The sequence below is a fragment of the Rhopilema esculentum genome, chromosome 16 (assembly GCF_057945365.1).
Source record: "Rhopilema esculentum isolate cy_ngs chromosome 16, ASM5794536v1, whole genome shotgun sequence".
NCBI classification, from domain to species: Eukaryota; Metazoa; Cnidaria; class Scyphozoa; order Rhizostomeae; family Rhizostomatidae; genus Rhopilema; species Rhopilema esculentum.
Window position 1 is genome coordinate 1779060 of NC_142830.1, and position 21824 is coordinate 1800883.

The 21824-nt window shown below is 35.5% G+C and overlaps 4 protein-coding genes across 4 annotated transcripts; 2 read left to right on the forward strand and 2 right to left on the reverse strand.

Moving 5' to 3' along the window:
* Positions 1-1131: 1131 nt before the first annotated feature.
* LOC135682524 (man(5)GlcNAc(2)-PP-dolichol translocation protein RFT1) lies at positions 1132-3792 on the reverse strand. Its single transcript, XM_065197449.2, has 3 exons — positions 2586-3792; positions 1821-2055; positions 1132-1704 (listed from the first exon to the last, which is right to left on the reverse strand). Exons 1-3 carry the CDS (start codon positions 3781-3783, stop codon positions 1416-1418), a joined length of 1722 nt encoding a protein of 573 aa, XP_065053521.2. The 5' UTR covers positions 3784-3792; the 3' UTR covers positions 1132-1415.
* A 9-nt stretch (positions 3793-3801) lies between these two features.
* Positions 3802-20988, forward strand: LOC135682521 (polypeptide N-acetylgalactosaminyltransferase 13). The gene is made up of 9 exons (XM_065197445.2): positions 3802-3950; positions 5596-6125; positions 6792-6967; positions 7690-8065; positions 9076-9193; positions 12226-12540; positions 12805-12906; positions 14007-14135; positions 20848-20988. Exons 2-9 carry the CDS (start codon positions 5728-5730, stop codon positions 20986-20988), a joined length of 1755 nt encoding a protein of 584 aa, XP_065053517.2. The 5' UTR covers positions 3802-3950; positions 5596-5727.
* LOC148958204 (uncharacterized) lies at positions 14130-15595 on the reverse strand. The gene is made up of 2 exons (XM_089112896.1): positions 14816-15595; positions 14130-14783 (listed from the first exon to the last, which is right to left on the reverse strand). Exons 1-2 carry the CDS (start codon positions 14974-14976, stop codon positions 14477-14479), a joined length of 468 nt encoding a protein of 155 aa, XP_088969022.1. The 5' UTR covers positions 14977-15595; the 3' UTR covers positions 14130-14476.
* On the forward strand, positions 15913-19088 carry LOC148958205 (cilia- and flagella-associated protein 70-like). Its single transcript, XM_089112895.1, has one exon. The coding sequence runs from the start codon at positions 15930-15932 to the stop codon at positions 19086-19088; it is 3159 nt and encodes a 1052-aa protein (XP_088969021.1). The 5' UTR covers positions 15913-15929.
* Positions 20989-21824: the final 836 nt, after the last annotated feature.

Sequence of the window (21824 nt, forward strand, 5' to 3'; positions counted from 1 at the left end):
TGGTTCAATGTATATCGTGTGTGTTCCTGAAAGTAGAAAATGGACCCTAATCTCTGATTCTGGGTTGCGTAATATGTACCCTTTTCACTGACTTTGCCAAAATTTTGTAATCCTTCCTTTTCACTAAGAATATTCAAGTCTGAGCAAGTAGTTTTGAAACAAATTCACTCAGAGTTGTTGGGAAGTCACATGCTATATGTTTGACTAACAAACTGAGCCCGCCGGTAAAAAAGCAGCCTCCTCGCTCTACTGCGGTATCATGTATCAATTTAATGTAGGTTTGATCAATTTTTTCACTTAATGGTTCTTATTACTTCTTTCATTCCAATTAGGCCTTCAAAGCGATAGCTATTTTGTTGAAAAATACATATAAAATTGCTTTGGAGCAAAGGTTCAAAAATTCTTTCGAGATAACAAAATTAACAGAAGTTAATAGCTGCATCACAACAATCACTACATGACAGCAATGTTTTTGACAATAAAATGGCAATGTTTAGTATTAAAAAGAGTTTTACATACAAGGGCAGGGAAGGGGAGGATGGAAGATGTACAGCTCATTTCAAAACATGTTTTGATATTCCATCACTTTTTTATAAGTATGTTGTAAGACAACCAAGCAAACAACAAAACAAACATGTTTTGATATTCCATCACGTTTTTATAAGTTTGTTGTAAGACAACCAAGCAAACAATTAAGGTTACTTATCCTTTGTATTTTGCATTTATAAAACAAATAACAAGATAAGCTAATAAAAAAGATAAAAGTATAAATGCTATCCTCTTTGTTGCGATTCAAGTATAAATGCCCCCCCCCCTCCCCATTAAAAAATCATATAGTTTTTTATTTCATGCAGTAAAAAACAGCCTCTCACAATTAGTGGTCATAATTTTTCACTATTTTCAAAAAACATATTCCTGATAATAATTGGAATCTAGGTAATTAGAATACGACTAGTCATGCATTTTATTAAATTACTGAACAACCAAATCATTTTTTTTCTAGATTTTTCTACCATCTTTGAAAATACATTTGAAACAACAACATTTTGGGCATATAGGGGACGAACCTTCCCTCCCTGAAGTATAATCAATTTTTCCCCTTTTTTGTTAAACAACAAATTCTGCCCTCACCTTCAACAAGCAGGGTCTAACATAGAACAAAACATAAAGAAACAACATCAAGTCAGAATTTATTAAAATCTATGTTAATAACCAACAATCATCATAATCTATGATAGCAGCATGATGCTTCTGGAAAGGGTAAATTTTCCTAAGTATAAAACTATCAGGACAGAAGTAGGCATTAGGCTTAATCGTTTTTGACAAAAATAAAAGCATGCAATAAGGGATATCAGATCTGGAAAGTCCACATTGCACTGTCAGTACAAATCATAACATTCAGTTCATTGTTAAATTTATTCATCTTTTTTCTTTATCAATTTACCAGTCCATTGCTCTTTTAAAAACATGATGAAATCAGACTCTGTCAGGAAAATGGCTGCAAAAACAGTTAAAAGACAGACAGCGCCTACTGCGATATGAAAAATCTTGTAGATCCAACCACTACCACAACAAAAGACACTCTCTGAAACTGCTGTTATGACAAATGACAGAAGGAGCAATGCTGATACAAATCTTGATGGCAATGCTTTCAGTAGAGGGTTCTGGTGCGAGTCAGCAAAATACTTCTGGATAAACATATTGCTAGAGATAAAAATAAACACTTCAAAATAAAAAAAATAGCATCAACCATTTACCTGCAATAAGACAAAAGAAAACAATAAAGCTAAAAGAAAAGACTGAAATTACAAATGACTTACCTGTGTATAATTCTTAATCCCATGTTGATGCAGTTTGCTAAGATGAAACCAACACTGCCAAAGCCTTTAGTAAGTCCCAGTGATGCAACAAGAAATACAAGAGAGAAAGCTACCATATAATGATTATAATGGTCCACTTCATCTTTGCTCATCAAAGCAAACATGAAACATTCTGTAATGCCATTAACAGCAATGATCAGGACATAAACACAGTACCATCGTAGCAACGTTGGGCCTACAGAGATATGGAAAAGTTAGTAATAAATCATTTATAGCATTTTATGCCAAAATAAATAATTATGCATGTGCATTACAATTGAATCTGCTACAGGTTTTCTTTTTATCATAGGTTCTAATCTTTCAAAATTGTTTACTTTTATTGAAATAAACTGATAAACAATGACTACAAAGTTGAATATCTGAAAGGTTGAGGTCCTACCTTAAAAAGGAATGCCATAGATAAAGATTTTATAAATCATACCCATTTTTATTCAGCAAACTTTTAACAGATAGAGAACCACAAGATTCATAATATCACAGGGAGTGCAAGAATAGAATGAGACTATATCAGACTATATCTGGAATCAGGTGGACCGGAGTTATGCAAATTATTTACAGTACTAACAGAGTCCCTGAACAGTGTCCTAAAATGTCATGAAAACTAATAAGTCACACAAATAAGTTTCAAGAAATTTGAGTCACTTTCTTTCTCTATCAGAAATAATAATCTCATAGAAAGTAGCGATTTCAGCATGAAAAGCATACCTCCACCAGAACTCAAGAGTTTTCCTCCATATATGTCAAGGGCAAGGTATGAGTAGCTAAACCCAAACACCATGATTATTAATCCAGTAAGTGACACAAACTTTAATACACCAGACAGTATTCTTCCAGCAGTCTCTAGCTCCTTTGTGTTTTTATGCTGCTTTCCTCTCACAAGAATTTGACAAAACAAAACATAGTAACTGTCTTCAATAGGCAGAAAAACAAATCTTGCCACAAGAGAACCTAAGTTATTTATAACATCATAGATTCCTTGTTGGGCAAATGAAAGAACATTGAAAACAGTCATAATGTATCTTTCTCCTTCTGTTAAAAATTGCTTTAAGATTGACTGTTTTATGAAACTTAACACCAGCTTGCCATATGTAGGATCTATCCAATCATTGCCTACTGAATCAAATGATGGAAGTACATCTGTGACTTTTGTCAAGGGGAAGCCTTCTAATAATTCATCATTTTGTGTCTTTTGTTCCCTTTTCAATTTTTTACTGTTCTGGCTCTGATTGACTGAATAATACATAAAATAAAGATAATACAAGGAGACATAGCAGACTGTATGAACAACTTGGGAGACGCAAAACCAAGTAAATGCAGAATTTGGATGCAGAATTATGAAAAAAATACTTGATAAGCATTTTGCAGCCAAAGCCGTTGCTTCTATTAATACCCTAGCATGTACGAAGTGAAATTCTTGTCCGATAAGCCAGAGAGGCTCAACAGTAAGCTCAAAGATGGCACACAAGGCATAAACGCCCACAGCAACTGAGTATTTGTTATCATACGTCTCTGAGGGGTGTTCGAGAATTTTCACCCACAACCAGCCAAGAATTGCTCCAGTGACACAACCGACGGGCACACAGCACCACACCAGATTTATAACTTGTCGCCAGTTCTTTGTAGACGAATTATTGGAACGACTTAAACAGGCTTTTCTGAAGGCCTCTCGAGATAGAAATAAAATCGACGAATATAAAAGTGTCAAACGTACATTTACTAAGCCAAGAAGCTCACTGGATACGTATCGAAGTACAAGGGCATTAACAAGAAATGTTAAAAGTCTAAATGATACTTGTAAAATCACATTGTAAGTCGCTGCTCTAGCAGCACCGCGTAATATGTTTTCAACAGCAGCCGCCATTTTAATGGGGAAGCCTCCAGTCAACGTTTCAGAGAAATTCATTGTAGCCTCAGTATGAAGTAGAGACTCCTGGTATTTACTAACGTGGATTTACTTCCAAAAGGAGAATTCAGATTTGTCTGTTAGAAAAACTTAAAGCATTTCTTAGATTTACTAATTCATGAGTTTAGACCATGAGAATTCAACAGTCAGATTCTACATAAGAGATGGTAAGTTTTTCAAAGAACAGAGAAGCTATACTGCTGAATCTCTTCTTGCTGCTTCTTGCTTCAGATCTTTTCTTAATTGTCTTTATAGAATCTTCCTGTTTATCTTTTATATCATATGATTTGCGGTAATTGAAAGAATAATCTTATTTCGTAATTGCGGCTTTGATGTCTCACAGATTCGCTAAAAGCACGAATTGATTTGTTACTTGCTTAAAGAGCAGGTATTTGTCTAGAACTGTTTAGCCATTGTATTAACAAGCAAAGTCTATTCTAAGGAATATTACATTCGGTCGTTTTAATGTTTGAGAAATACTGTTTAAAATCTGCACTTTCGCTATTTAAAGCTATTAAGCCAGGAATTAAATATCAAAATATCCCTTATAGGTTAAATTTATTGTTAGAAATTAAAATTATACTTGTTTACAAGCATACCAATAAACATATTACTTGCTGAAAAGAGATTCAGAGCTCAGGAGAAGTAAGTTAAAAAAAATTAATATTATGACTGCCAAAATAGCAAGTTATTTGACTGTCAATATATTTTCTAAAAAAATAGATAATAAATTTTTGCAGATTCTATTATGCTTTATTTCCACTGCTTTTTTTCAATAGCAAGTTCTTCAAATGATATAGGCAGAAATGTCGATTCTGGGGGGTTTGAGGGTGTCAGAGCACTCAATTTTTTATATATTTTTTTACTAGTCAGAAAATTCTAGTGTAATCAGAAAGTCTAAGTCGTAGGTCCAATGCTTGTTCACATCAGAGAAATTTAAATACGTAATGGTAATGCAGAGAAATCTCTCAATTCAGAAAGGAATGGACCAAGCCATTCAATTTAAGGATTCCATAATTCAAGGTTTAGAACAACGCCAATACTAAATAACAATTGGTTTATTGTCAGTTGAAAATTTTGAACCCTCCTCCCCCTTCAAAAAATATTTTCTTCCCTGGATGTAAGAATTTATTTTGTCACTCATGAAATTTGCACTGTAATAAATTCCCTACTATAATAGATAGGCAAGAACGATAAACCTTAATCAAATAATTTTTTGACAATTTTATTTCTATCAGTAAGGTGTTATATGTTTGCAGCTAAAGTTTCAAATAAAATCATTTCTGGGCCATCTGTCAAAATCTGAAAAGTGACTAGAAAGCAGAAAAGACAACTTCAGGATGTGACAGATTTTACACTAACATTGCATCAGTTTTATGTAATTCTTACTAGGGTGCCAAAGAGCAAAATTGCTGGTCAATTCAAGTAACAATTTTTCACATTTCATACTTTGCTTTAACTGGTAGCTATAACTGTCATCCTGAAATTTACAACATCTTGTCTAGCCCAAAGTTTGTCAAAACCCATAATTTTCATTTTGCTTGTCAAAGGATTGAGATGGTGATCACCTTTGGGTCAGGGCATTACCTATTATCTAATTATCAATATGCAATTTTATTTTGATTATTTAGTTAGCTGGAACATAATTTAATTTAGTTCTTCCTTGACGGATATATATATTAATTGCTTTGTTTTCTTTCCATCAAACATTTCAACCCTGCAATGTATTGATTTTTAAAAGTTGCACAATAAAGATAGTTGAATTTAAAAAGAATTTCTCTGTCATTTACTGGTGGTTCCATTTTGTTTCAGGTTATGCTTAGGTTTGGCCAATTCATACAGAATGCTTTGACTTGACAACTCTTGCAGATGATGGGGGTACTTATACACCGTTTTTGCTGAGGCCTGTCATCAAACAAGTAAAACACAGGGCAATATTTTAAGATGAAACTTGCAAAGCGATATATATGTGTTGCTATACTGGTGACAAGTATTTTCTGGATATCAATAGACCTTTTTGCAATGCTGTGGAATAGCAGACTAGATGTCAAAGTGCTTAACCCTGAGCAATCCTTACTACTCAGCATGAGCCAAGAAAGTTTGGATTCATTACGACCAAGAGAAAAAGACAAAAGTCTAGTAACAATAGATTATTTTAAAAAATTCTATAGATCATCATTACACCCACCTCCATCGAGTCTAGGAATGAATGGTGCAGCTGTTAAAAATAGCAAAGATGAAAAAGACTTAGAAGATAAATCAATCAAAGATTATGGTTTTAATGAACTGAGTAGCTCAAAAATATCTCTAGAGAGAACTATTCCTGATAACAGAGACAAAGCGTGAGTAACACTCTTCTAATTCCTCTTTTATTTATGATACTACCAATATATTGTGTTAGCTGTTACAGCCATTATTCAACTTAAACTATTTTCTTTGTTTTTTTTTATTTTTTTTTGGTCTGCAATCAGGGCCACCAAGGGGTTTTGGGGGCCCCAGGACAAAACCTAAAGAAGAGGCCCACTGCAAGCAAAGCAAGCAGAAAACTTTTGAGAACTTGCTCTCCAGAAGACCTTAAAAAAAATTTCAGGATATTTTTTGCAGTCATTTCTTCCAATCGTTTAGAACCTTTTACTATTTTTTAGGCTTCCTTCTGCTACATTTGTTAAATTACATACTTGAAATAGAATTCATTACCTTTTGAGTCCCCCTAAACCTTGAGGCCCTAAGGAACCTTGCCCGCCTTGCCTCTCCTTTTAGCAGCCCTGTCTACATTCCAAACCTCAAATTCTTCCACTAGCTTGAAGCCCTTGTATAAGATCATAAGGCAAATTAAATTATTCATGTAAACTTATATTTATATGAAAGAGGTGCCAACTTTTCTTGATGAATAATGATAATTTTCTATTGAGTATAGAAAATCATTGTTGTAGTTCATAGTTAATAGCATATAATTATAGTTTATTTCTGGCTATCTTGTATTTTCACAATTTTTTCTTCCCCTACAGTTGCTTGTCAAAATTTTACCAAAAAGATTTACCCACTGCGAGTGTCATTGTTATTTTTCACAATGAAGCTTGGTCAACACTGCTAAGGACCGTTCACACGGTGATTGCCAGATCACCAGACTACATGTTGAAAGAAATCATTTTGGTTGATGATTGTAGTAACTATGATAAGTATGGTAAGATATTTTCATGTTTACCCAGGCCTTTTGGTTAAGAAATTTTCGCAAGTGTGACAAACTGTCAAGATAGATAAAATTACAAGGGCTATGGTATAGCAACAATATTTTTTGAGGAAGTCATCAAGGGCCTAAGAGGAAACAAGGATACCATTTGCCTACCACTGCCTAACCTTTGGTTTTCTAAATGCATAAGTCCCACCAACAGTTTGATGTAATGTAAATATTGAAGCAATAATGCTTTTTTCATTAGCAACTTGACCTTTCTTATAGTTTCTGTAAATTCTCTTCATGTCTTTGTTGCAAATGAGTCAAGAAGCCAACCATGCTTCTTATTTGTAACTCCATACTTTTAAGTTTGCTTTTTTATAAGCAGCTAATTCAATAGAAAACCATCATTAGTTGGACTTGATTTTATGACACAAAACATATTATTCAAAATTTTCTCAAGTGCAACCGATGATAATTTTCAAATAATATAATCAAGAGCATAGCCTATAAATAAAGGCTTTTTCCTTACATCCTAGTTTACATTTTTGATCTTTTATTCTCCTAAGGAAATTATTGGGAGGTTAGCCTTTTTGAAATTCTTTTATCTGTCATAAAATTATGGTGCAATGCGCAAAAAGTTTTAATTGTTTTTTTTAAATGACCCAGGCTATATAAGGAACAATTTTAATTATTTTTTATCTTTACATTTGAATGAATTATTTTCTTTTTAGGTCATCTAGGAAGTAAGTTGGAAAATTACATAAAAAGTATTCAAAAGGTCAAATTGATAAGATCACCTAGAAGGGTTGGATTGACGCAAGCAAGATTAATTGGAGCAGACAATGCGGTTGGGGATGTATTGGTCTTTTTAGACTCTCACTGCGAAGCAACTGATGGCTGGCTTGAACCATTATTAGGAAGAATAAAGGAAAACAAAAAGATAGCTGTTGTTCCTGATATTGAGGTTATAGCGTGGAGAGATTTTGAATATAGTAAAGATAAAGGATCTGACAATCGTGGTATATTCAGTTGGGAATTAATGTTTAACTGGGGCCCTTTACCAGATAGCGAGAAGATGAGAAGAAAAACTTCAATAGATCCAATAAGGTAAAAATGATTCCTTTTTTGTCATAAACATTAATTAGATTCACATAATGAAGGGCGTTTTCCATCATCTAACAATTTTAGAAAAAGAGAAAGAATTAACTGACTTCTTTTGACCAAACTAACTGAACCTTTACTTTTTCATCTACCTCTGTTTTAGAGCCATCAATATAGAAATAATAAGATTTTACATTTTTGTCGTCCTGTTTTTAGCTTGGGACAAGGTTTATACTATTGTAGCCTTGATCGAGGTCATTGACATTAAACACACCCAAATCTCAAGTACTGAACGCCTTCCATATGTAAATTATTTAAAGGGATGTCTTTAAGTATCATTTTATCAATCTTGAATCCCTTACCCTTTAGAATATTGAAAATCACATCATCTTTCTATCTAGTAAATAGTGAAACGGTCATTAAACGATGTTGCATGTTTTATGATCATGTTAGAAGATATTTTTAAGGAATAAGGTTATTGCTAAATTTACAGTTTGTGGTGTTTTTATTGCTATCAGCTGAGGTTTGATGTTTTTGGGAAATTAGATAAGTCTTTCTTGTTTATAACTGTATCTACAATTTACAAAGACCGTAGTAAAACTTTCCCACAAAATAGATTTCTCGTCTTTCTCGATTGTTTACTGTTTATAAACAATTTGCAACGCATCCCTTGTCATCAGAACTGTTGAATGCACCTCCTGCTAAAAAATTTCAATATGAGAATAATTTGTTTTATTACTGCACAGCGCTACCTAAAATACGGTTTGTTAATCGAGTGACGTTATCTTATATTGTGCTTTTATTCAAAGAACAAGAATTGGATCGAATCCAGGTCCCAGTCGATGCTGCAATTTTCCTACTTATAACTCATCTTTTGAAGCTCGTGTGATATTATTTTATCGTTGTCTGTTAAAATGGTGTAAAAAGGAAGAAAAGAGTAATGGAATTCTGTTTTGTTATGATCAATTAGCATTTTACAAAGCAGCTAGATCAATCGAATTTTTTTTATGATTTAGGTCACCAACAATGGCTGGAGGGCTGTTTGCAATTGAGCGAAAGTATTTTTTCTACAGTGGTGCATATGACAGGCAGCTGACATACTGGGGCGGAGAAAATGTTGAGATGTCATTTAGGGTGAGTTGTAATGATACATGTAAGCTCTCTCTTGAGTGTAGAACATCAATGCATTTCTTAACTTGGATTCCTTGCCTTTTGAAAATGATCTTAACAGCAGGTCATCTCTCTATCAACGATCTCTATGTACTTTTGTATGTTGACAATGTTTCAACAACCTCGCAGGTACAATGTACGAGGAATCGCAAGGGCGTTTCGTGAAGGGTTATGAGAATAAACCCTGTTTAAAATTTCAGCATTTTTGTTTAACTTTTTCATTCGATGAGAATATCTTCCCAGTTTGAAAACTTTTATTCAAGTTGACTCACAATTTTATTGATAATATTGGTACAGTCATTAAGATATTTATGACACATGTTGAAACCAAAATATAAGAGTGGGATAGTTTTATCGAGCATAACCACTGATTTGAGCATAACTTTGTAGAAACTCGACTTCATACAGAGGCCCAGTGTCATGGAATTACGTAAGTGAAGAGAGGGGGAGCTAAAGCATCGAAATGTTAGAAACACTGTTAGTATCAACGAAATAAGATTGATAAAATAGTTTTCCCCAAAAGAAAGGAACATGTTTGAATCAAAATCCATATTCTAAATACTTCTAAACTCATTGAAATAGGGAAACAAATACCTCTGATAATCAATTTATTGAGATACCTGCTTTTTTGAATAGTAGGGCCCGCGTATGTCTACATTAGCTGGTTCAGATATCAATGAAAATAGGCTTCATTTAAAGATCAATCTAGATATATGTATTCTTATTGCATGCTACCACCTTATTTATTATTCACTAATTCCTATCAGTGATGTCGATGTAAAAATTTCATGATCATGGAACGAGATATAAACATTCTTTACAGTTGGATAAGGTGCAGCAGCTGTTTTATAGGTTTTCAATTGGTCAATCACTTCTGAATTATTCATTTATAAAGCGAGGATATGCATTGGTATAAGGGCCTAAATGTAGTTATAAGCTTTCGTTGACATTGATGACAAGAAACTGTTGATAAGAGCAAGTATTATTTGTTACATTATTTGACAATTGGTTAAAATTGGACGTTGATCGCAAAGTAATGCAATAGTGAACCTCAGGGAACGGATAGTTTGAACATCTCAATATACAGTAGCTAACGCTCCCGGTTTACAGTTTAAAGATTCGTACGACAAAGTCACATTTTGCACGTTCTTAGATACAAATGGGAAATGACCTAGCCAACAGTGTATCAGAAAGGAAAACTGGCATTCATTACAGTGGTTCAAGGTCAGGAAAGCTAGACTAGAATTTGATGATTTTGATAGTAGAATTTTAAGACCTTTTACTATAGATTCATCAAACTAGTTAAAATTTAAAAGAAGTTTGAGAAGCGAAATGTGCCAGCAAATTACTTATGTCTGACACGCACTTACAACATGGAAGGACAGGAGACGCAATCCTATGATTACGTCACTGAAGATTGCAACTATGGATTCGGTTACCCAAGAGAAAAGAAATTATCAAGGTTTGAGTACGTCTATCTTACACCTCATGTCTCTGAATCTACAAGATTCGATGTAAAGCCAAACTCATATCTCCTATCGCAAAAGAGACAAGAAATTGACAGATTTAAAGAAAAGGCTACTGTCAAACAGCCAGGCGTGCACAAAGGTGTTACGCAGAAGGAACGTGTTCATTTGAGATCGATTCAAGAAAGAACAGAAGCTGGTGACGTAAATTTTGAAAGGATAAGGCCAACTGACTCTGGGTATCACTTCAAAACAAAGGAAGAAATTATTCAAAGGTTGCTTCAAAGAGACAGTTATGAAAAAAGTATTTCTTGACTGGCTTTGTTGTTTGTTCAATGAAAACTGCTTCCCCAAGAAATCTGTTCTTCTTTGCTCAAGAGTCTTCGAAGGCCGAAAAGAAAAGAAATCAAACTCAACGCAATTTAGCAATCGAAACATTTTATGTACTAGTACACTCATAGCTCCTCCAATTACCCTTAAAAGGCTTACTGCTCATGATTCTCTACCAGCTAACAATAAATTCGTCGGTTTCTTCTATTCTCTTCAGTCAGAGTAAACAAGATGTATTCCTGGCAAAAATCCAACACACTTAACATAATACAATAACCACCCATTGCATCTCGGGATAGGCTATCATCAGCGAAGGGCTGGATAGTTTTCTAAACGGTGCATAAAAATCGAAAGTGGTGATGTACAACTGATGTTAGCTAGATTTATTCTTGTTCATCATTATTTTTTCTTTGTCTACGATTATCATTAGTCTTAACGTTTGTCCATTATTATCCTTCTTGAATTCTTTTATGTTAGTTCGCTCGCCCATTGTACATCTTTATTTTCAATTTAAAAGCTTTTATGTTTTTTTAATTCAAACTCTACGTGATTAAGATGATATAAACCAACCGACCTACTTAACCCAACATCTTTTTTAATAATCATTTGTACCTCGGACGTGTGATGCTTTTGAGATGTGATGAATCTGGGAGAAGATTTTTTGAGCTAGCATTTATGGTTTTGTAACATAGGAAAAATCGAAGCCATTGTCAATACCAAATGCCTTCCAATGCTCATTTTATTATACATAAACACACCAAAATAAATATATTGAAATATTGGCAGTTTTTCTTTTCATTGTTTCTTGAGATTTTTCGTAATAAAAGACAGCCTACTAAGACTAGTAGCACTTGATCTTGGTAATCAGGAAGCACACCAAAAAAACTGAGGATTTTTAAGCAGTGCAGTCTGCATCTAACTGCTATAGTTGTCGTCAGATAATACCTAATATGTTTCCAGTAAATGGCACGTCGTTTTTCACGTGCTATTTCTATATTAAGATATAGGTTCAGCAGAAGTTCAAGTTGTTTTATTCCCAAAATTTTGGTCTGTATCTAATGTGTGTACCATCCTGTTGAGAAATCTTGTGTGAAGATAGCAGATCCCTCATTCTGCCCACCTTTCTGGTCGGTTCCTGAATCTAAAAAAAGCTGGTGTGTTCCGAATCACATTACTAATTTTGATAATCTGTTCTTCTAGCTCTGGATGTGCGGGGGAGGTATTGAGATAATCCCATGCTCACGTGTTGGTCACGTTTTTCGGGAGCAGGCACCCTACAAATCTCCTGATGGCTCAACAGATCACAACAGTATACGTGTAGCTGAGGTCTGGCTAGATGAATACAAGGATATATTCTACTCATTTAGGCCCAACTTGAAAGCGTCTATGGGTGGCGATGTGACTGACAGACTCAAATTGAGAAAGAGACTGAAATGCCATGATTTTAAGTGGTATTTAGAGAATATAATACCGGAGCTTGAAATCCCGGATCGGTACCCATTAGGACGCGGAGATGTAAGTCTTTTTGTACGGTTGCACCCACTTAACAGTTTCTCTATTGTTAATCCTATATTTGATTTTTTAGCGAAAAGTTGCTAAGAGCTGAATAGTTGCATTTTTTGGACCAGTCAGAATTCATTTTTCTTACCAACTCCTTTCTAAGCATCATGTCACCCTTATCTTACTCGCCATCTTCAGGTATTTGGATTCCAAAGCTAGCCATCCTTCATGTACAAACAAGAATGACATGTCAATAAGCAGATATATTTTTTCTTTCAGATAAAAAACCTGGGAACGGGGACATGTTTGGATACCTTGGCTCAAAATAATCAAGGTGGGAAGCCAGGGCTGTATCCTTGTCACGGTCTTGGAACAAACCAAGTAAGTTTCATTTTTTTGATGATGCCTTGGAGTTCATTTGCTGTCAAATAATTATCATGTTACATCACTTTTTAGTGTGAAAGGCAATATAACTGACAATAAATAAATATGAGTCATTTTTTTCAATTTATTCTGAAAATGGAGAATCCAATTCAAGAATATTCCGTTTGTATTATTCACAATTTGAAAAGCGTACGAACAAAATTTGCCACCATATTTTTTAACGTTGCTGCTGCTTCATGACAGATTTTCACCATATTAGGCCGCTTTATGTCATTGAAGGGTCGAGCAAACTAAGTGACATACAAGGTGTATAGCCATAGTTGATGGTATAACTAAACACAATCCGTCTCCAAATCAAACATATACACAAAACCTTTACAGTTATGTACAATGCTTTTTTATCTCGCTCATTATAATGCTGCTTTATCTAAACATTGCTTGGATGGCAGTGACAATCTGCCTAGTAACTGACGCATAAAATCAAGGAATTCACATTGTACATGGGAAAGGGGTAAGAATTTGGCGACAGCGTTGAAGACTTGGAGATGTATTTAAATCCTGGGATTGTCAACTATTTTGGCAAGGATTGTAGCTCTCAGCTTGCATACAGGGGGACCGTGCACCGGTCTAAATGTGGGAGGGCTGAAAAGGGCGTGACCGAAATTATTTTGAGGCCACGCCCTCTAGAACGCCGGAAAACGCCCCTTTTGGAAAATACTGGCTTCTTTCTACTGGGATTTTATAAACAATCTGGTTCAAGGAAGATACCTATAATATAGATAAAATTAGCTTGGGGATAACAAAACATCAAGAAAAACACCTAGAAAATGAACAAAAAGGGTTCCCAGTCAAGAAAAACTACTACTTGGTAGGAGTATACTGTTCAATGTTGCGTTAGAACATAGTTAGAGTAAGCTTTCCTAAAAGTTTTCTAACGTATTATCGCAAAAAAATGGGGGGGGGGCTATAGCCCCAGCTTGCCCAATGGCTGCGCAGTGCCTGCTTGCATAGGTCATATTTCTGAGACGTTATACTCAGATTTCATTGAAATATAACTGGTAGTAGCTCTTCTGATGATAGCACTGTTATTCCTTTAGTTTTTTATGCTGACAAAGAAGAATGAGATATGGCACGACAGTCTCTGTCTTGATTTCTCTGGCAACGGAAAAGCACAGCTGTGGCCGTGTCATAAGATGGGTGGTAATCAGAAATGGCTACATCAAAAGGTAAGCTATTTGTTGCTGAAGTATGATATTAACGTCGTGGCATCAAGGATAATGGTGAAAAACTACCATGAAAGTTGCTAATTTGTCTAGAGCCCCCTCATCCTAAAATATGTTCCGGCGTCCCTGCATTTGAATATCCAAGTCCTCACAAGGTAAAGAATAGTGTATGATTTGGTATGACGTAAGCCCTCTCTCTTCAGCTGTTTAAAATTCAACTTTGGACGCGGGACTTATAATGTCTGTCTCTTTTGGCCAGGCTACATACATACAACATACATCAAAAGTCAGATTGAGTAAAAGAAACTGTAGATGAAATTCCAAATTAAATCGAGTCTAAAGTATTATTTATTTTTGATAACCCTTTTTTTATAATGCTCATAATTCTCAATGCTTTTTACTTTAATTGGTAGTCTGTTACATATTACGCCTGCTCTGCGTTTGAATGAGCTTCGTCCAAATGCTGTTTTAGGTCTGTTCAAGACAACTTTTACATTATCCCTGAGATTCATTGATCCTGATTTTGAGTGTTCTATCAAGTCCATCATGGTCTCTTGGCCTTTCTCGTAATGCAATTTGTGTGATATGCATGCAACTCTTCGCTTGTACATGTATTCAACAGATTTCCAGTTCACTGTTTCCAGTATTTTAAGATCATGCAATTATTTTGGTAGTTTATCGACTATTTTGGCTGCCCTTTTGTGGATTCCACCCAGCAAGTCCCTGATCCCCGGACTGCAATGCCATATGTAGCAGCAGGCAGTATGCTTTGAAAGTAGATCTTCTCTAGAACTTGAGGTGACAGTGTTTGAAACTTCTTCAGCTGTTTTATCTTCTTGTTCATATTAGCTGTTTTGATTAAGCTACAACTTCATTTTGATTCAGGCTCAATGTATTATGACAAATAACAGACCACAGCTGGGGGTTGTGATAATCTGCTTTGTGATATGCAAAAGCTAGCACGTAAGGGGAAAATAGGTCATCTTTAGTGCCATATCCGCGCTTGTTTTTGACTCAACTTCTTGCTGCATTTTCGTTGATAGATTGATTTTGACTTGATAATTCAAAAACAAAGCCTCACGGGGTCCTTGCAGGGTCCTTGTGTTGCTTTTGAGACTAATTTATCCATTTTCCATCAAAGCTGAATGATTTATGGGTCAACTGTCCTTGTTGCCCTTTTATAGGAGGAGCAAGGGGGCTGAAGTGCCCTATTCATAGAAGTACTTTTGATGCCGGACTTTTGCCCCTTTGCCCCTTGGTCGTTCCGTCGTCCTTGTATACAGTAGATATATACTAGCTATATTAAGATTCTTGTTTTATAATTATCCAAATTTGAATCTCAAGGCAGTTGAAATGTATAAGCAATAATGAAACTGTGACTCCACTCCCCCCCCCCATAAAAGAAAAAGCCACCAGTAAAAATTTTTGATGCAAAAAAGGCCCTGTGGATTTTAGAGGATATTTGATATTTACGGTATTCGATGTTTTCCTCTCTTTGGCAACACTCGAAAAAAGCCACTTTTCGAAAGTATGATTCAACAAAAGGATTCACAGAGATCAGAGTGGATTGAATTTGATTCATTTTTAAATTCTGTTACCAACACTAGATTCTCGTTATCGTGTTAGTTTGTTTCTGACTATTACCGATTATTATGATTTGCTTCGTGTTGCGCATTTCCATGAACAGCGCAATGAGGTCATTGGAAGAGCGTGACGCTGCATGGGCGCTTTTTTCTTTCGGTTCCCTGTACTTTGTAGTCCTTGGCAACATTGAAATATATCAGTTCAGTCCTCAAGATGGCTGCTCACGGTGAAGTCCATGGCCAAGCAACTGCTGGCGAAATGGAGGAAGAAGTTCAAAAATCTCACGAGAAAATAACCGTCAGGGTTGCTAATGTGAAAAATCTTCAAGGTCTGAAAGGCAGCACCCTTACATCTTTTGTCCGAGTCGAGTTCGGTTCACAAGTCATCGGCGAGTCCCCGAAGTGTGAGAACGACAGCTCGAACGGGATCACAGTTTTCGATTACGAATGCACGCTTAACGCCAACGTTAATGACCCAATGTTTCTTGACGAGTTAGTACAAACACCTTTTGTTATTTCAGTCGTTGAAGTTTTACCGAAAGAAAAAAAAGCACGCGAAGAAAAGACAAATGTTGTGGGACAAACTTGTCTTGATCCTTTACCGCTTTTGCAAGGTGAAGCAGTCATTTCTCGTGTTCTTCAATTGTTTTCAGGCGCAGCCACACAAGATTCTACAGTATCACAGGAGCTTAATTTGCCAGAAATGGAAGTCTCTTTAGCAGTCGAGGAGCCTCTCTTTTCTCATGAACAACTGAAAGCATGCAATTTGTTAAGAATGGGAATTGACAATTTATATTCGTTGCCAGAATCGTGGAGTCAAAGCACAGGGACTCAGTTTATGTATTTCGTTGCACTGCCAATGCCAGTGTCGGCAAACAAGGAAGTTACTGTTTTCATTCCGAATGGAACTTTTCATGCACCAGGGGAACTGGAAAATAGTAACTTCAGGAAATGGTGTTCTGCACCAACAGCCTCTGGTTCCTGCTTGTATATGTCTGACAGACCAGTTACTTCAAATCCTTATGAAAATGATGATGGAGATTTGCAAGGAAAGGATGATATAGTGTTCCGAAAAGAGGCAGAAAGCGAGAAGGCATGTGTTACTTGGAATATTGAAAGGCGTTGCTTTTTCACAAAGACAGCATGTGAAAGCTTGATGAAGAAAATTGCCCAGAACAGAATCTGGCCTTTAGAAGTTTTTAGAACAACTTTATCTCAAGGATCAAAGACCAACAAGAAAGGAGAGGAGGAAAATATTCTTTCATTTCATGGGGTAGTCTATGTTGATATGGCACCTTTACTTTATCCTGGTATGAAAAGAATTCGCGGTGCCTTTCTTGTCAAGCCATATTCTGAAACAGATATTAATGCAAAGACTGGAAGGAAAAGTATAGTGACAGAAGAGGCAGCAAAACTAATTTTGCTGGCTAGAACCAGTAGCTCAGGGCTTCCACCTAAAGCACCAGCAACTAAAGCCAAAAAGCAAGAAGAGAAGCCAAAACCATCAGCTGCTGTATTGAAGCCACCTGATCAGACTTTGGACTCTGAACATGCTGAGATGAAAAAAAGTGAGGGGCAGCAATTTGTTGATGCACACTCATACATGGTTCTTGATTTTGAGTTGGATTCATCTCTTGTACCAAGAAGAGAACCTGATGCATTGGCTAAAAAGGTTTTAGAATTGGTTCCTCCTAGGCCTTTATTTTCTAAAAAGGAAGGTGGGGCAAAGAAAGCAATTGAAAATTTTCAAAATCACATTGGTGTTACAGCTAACATGCTTCTGGACGACTATCAGAAAATGTTCTCAGAAGATTTTGATACTGAACAAGAAAATGGAGCAGACAAAAGGCGGAGAGCATTTCTGTATCACCTAAATTCATCTGGAAAATACTTTGCGATGAAAGAGCAACTGAAATACTATGTTGTGAAAATTGTAAGAGAAAAATTTATGAACACTTCACAGTTCAAAACAAAAACAGAACTGCAGGAATTCATCTCTCAGTTATATGAATTCCTTCTTAGTCATATGCACCAAGGGCTGAGTGACTTTTTGTCAACAGAGGAATCAGTTGAGATTCCACCTCCAATCAGAGATTCTGAAATGATGAAGTTCTTTGCAAGGGAGGCTGAAATACTGTTTGATTATCCCCATGCTGCTAAGTACTACCAGGAACGAATCTCACTCAACAAGAACGACCCTGAATGCTGGCTTGATTATGGCTGCTTCTGCCTCTTCATTGATGACACAAAAAAGGCACAAGAGTGTTTTAAGGAAGTTGTTTCCATTGATCAAAAACATTTCATTGGCTTGGTTTTGAATGGATGCATGGCTCTATTTACAGATGATTTCACTGCAGCAGAAGTCTTCTTTGAATCAGCCGCATATTCTCATCCTGATAACGAAATTGGATGGACTTTGTTAGGACTGTTCTTTTCTGGTGTGCATAATGACATTATGGCAGAGAGAGCATTTAATGAAGCTTGCAGGCTAAATGATCCAAATTTGTCTGCAAAGAAGTCATATATCGACATAAACAATGGAGAAAATGAAAAGCTAACAACTTCAAAAGAAGGTTTGGCAGCTGCTGAGCACCCAGGTCATTCAGAGTGCAATTATGAGCCTTTAGTTACTCAAGAAACACCAAGGCAGTCAGAAGTGGCACCAAAATTTGTCAACACCATGAGCCCCTTTTTGCAAGCTGCTCGATTCTTGATTGACCACAGAGTTCTCAATCTTGCAGAAAGAGCATTATCTCATGAATTAGTAGCACCAGGTCATGGGGAGTCTGCATCATATTTCCAGCTTCTCGCAGAGACACAGGTTATGAAAAAATCTCATAGTGAAGCCAAGTCAAGCATTGATGAATGCTTGAAACTGCACCATCAAAATCCAGATGCATGGGCCTTGTTAGGCCATTTACACTTCTTGACTGGAGACCAAAATGAAGCAAAAATAGCATATGAGCGGACCCTTTCTTACTGCAGTGATGCAAAAGATAAACATTCTTTATTGCTGCGTTTGGCATCCATTTATCTAAATGAGAAAGAATATTCCAAAGCAAAACAGACTTACCTAGAGGCCTGCAGCAAAAAAGCTACATGCATGACCTGGTTAGGTGCTGGTATTGCATCATACAGGCTAGGAGAATTGAAGGAAGCAGAGCATGCATTGAATGAAGCAAATATTCTTGACAACCACAATACAGTGGTATGGGCTTATCTAACTTTGGTTTGCCTGAAACAGAAGCGACACCTAGAGGCAGAGCAGTGTTACCAGTATGCAGTGAAAACAGGACCTTCAGAGTCAACTTTAATGGAAGAAATTAAGAATACAATGAAGGAGACTGGGTTTGATATTTCATTGATCATGTGACTATATTGTTGTTGATATGATTTCTTTGCCATATTTGCCTTTATTGCAAGCTATCAAAATTGGTTGTTTATTGCTATGTTTTGCTCAATGCTGCATATATATTAGTAAAGAGGGATTGAAATTGATGTGTTATTTAGCTACTCCTTTGAAGAGATATGTGTTATTATTGCTAGTCTTTGCTTCTTTCACTCTCAAGCTGTAAAAGAGTACTAGTCATGAATTTGTTTTATTTCTTTGTATCTTGCCCAACTAAACCAAAACAGTTAATCTACTGACCACTGGAGGCAGTATTCATTTGTTAAATACCCATGTTTGGAGATTGCCTATATTCACTGAATGTGTTTCTTATTGCATTCTTAATTAACTTGATAAATGTTTCCACATTGAACTCTGGTTTTACCATCTGATATCAACTTATATGTCGATTTATTTTAAAATGTTTAATGATGTTTATAGAAAAGATAGGTGCATTGAATTATGATTAATTGTTAAGCCAAGGTTACAATTATTCACATTTATGGTATCTAGTGATTTTATTCAACCAAAGTATTTTTGTGCTTTATTCTCAAAATCTTTCTACAACAGGTATTTATAAATTGATAATTATACTAAATTTTGCTAGCTTTAAGTTATTGTATGAAAGTTCCATCAACAGTTTCCAGGTGCAAAAATCGAAATTTTACCAAGCATTTATCACATGTTCCATTGCCCACAAATTCCTATAGATATATTTCATTAACGTTTACTGCTTTCAATGCAGTTTGTTGAATTGTTTTTAAACTAGGTCAATGAAGTACACTACGGACTGTACATTTTTATTTCAAAATACATCAGACTTTTGATTAAAAAAATTCAGTAAGACCATTTCTTTGCTATGTTCAATAGGTAGTTCTTTTTTTCAAATTAGGATAGTGTTCTGAAAGTGCCATGTTTGCTGGACTTTGAGCATGCTAAAAAGAGGGTTTTGCAGTACACATTACCGTAGATTCACTATTGGAAATAAAAATGACTCCTGTCCACTGTTCTGTTTCAATATTTTAAGAAATAATACTGGAAAATTGAATTTTTGCACCCAAAGAATCAAAATGGATTATTTTTCAGGTTTGATGATCCCTAAAATTACATAATTATAAAATGATCCAATCAAAACTATGTTCCATTTCCACTGCTCCAAAAAGTTACTGAACTCAAAATTTCAAACCTAGAATTTAAACTCAAGATGTCTATCCTACACTCTCAATTTCCCCAGGAAAATTTTCTCCAGCTAAAGTTTGACAGGAAGACTTGAAAGATATTTTACCCAAACATTATGTTTTACTTTCTAGTCGAGTATATGCTTTTCTCTGAACCCTTTATGGGGTTCAATCCAGGTAAAGCAAGAGGGGAGCAAGGGCCTGGGTCCCCCAATTTTTAGACAGTCCCCAAACCAAATCGTTCGCAGATTGTATTGAGTTTGCAAATGTGCACATGTTGTATCTTATTACTATCTCCCATGACTGTGTTGGTTTATACATGTTTGTGCATAACCCTTGTATTCTTGATAAAGTCGTTTCTATATGTTGGTACTAAAAAATTAGCCCCCCTTCCCCCCTCCCCCCGCCCCCCTGATGTCAAAGTCCTAACTACCCTCATGATTAAACCATCATAGACAATATTGTTTATCATATTATTTCTTTCAGAGTAATAATAAATTAATTATGCTGAAGGACAATCCTGCTAATCTATTGTATAATTAATATTATTTTGTTTTCATTTTCAGGGCGGAGTTATAAAACACGAGGTACAGGATGCTTGCCTAGAAGGTCGGGACTCGGAAGTTGATGTTGTGCCATGCGATGGTAATAACCCGAATCAAAAATGGGATTTCAACAGTTATCCTTTCGACGAAAAACGAAATTAAGAAAGATTGTAGGTTACACAAGGAAATTTTTATTTGAAATTTTATGACACACTGGCGGATACAATAAAACCCAAACATTGCCCTCACCCGTGTCTGTGTCGTTAAAATAAGTGTTTTTTACCCGACATACCCTTCCTTATCTCTAACAGTTGAATAAATTTTGACTGCTAAAAAATCTTTGAAAACCTTCATTGCAAAGAATTTAACATAAAACAAGTTTAAGGTACTTGAATGATATTTTCAAATTGTTTTGGCTATTCTCTCTTTTGTATCGGGTGAAAGTAAAATGTGGTTTATCGAAAGTATACCTTTTTATTTGATCTGTTTATTGTCTTAAAACACCGTCCTTGAAAGAATATATGTTCTGGATTTTGCAAATATAGTATCTTTATCAAATAAGTCATGGATGCGCGTGAGGGTTATTAATTTTATCATTTGCACCCACTGGGTACTACACACAAATATATATTTATATATATATATATATATATATACGCATTGTATTTGCTCTTTGAAGAAATATGAAACATGAAGGAAAAGTCAGTATCTTTTTAGTTGTTTGCTCTCTCTGGTCTTGGCCATGTGCTGAACTTTTTTAGATTACATTATGATTTTCCGTAAGCTATACGATTAATCCCGACAAATCAATAGATTATTTTATAATAATGTTCCATCGATAAATGTAAGAATAAAAGCAAAAAAAATCGCTTGTCCAGTCTTTAGTGTTCTCGGCGGACATGAACTAAAAGAGTGAGATTTCATGTAAGATTATTTTGATTATGCTATAACCGAATACTAAGTCTTAATCGAGGGAGACTCAATAGCGTAGCAATGTA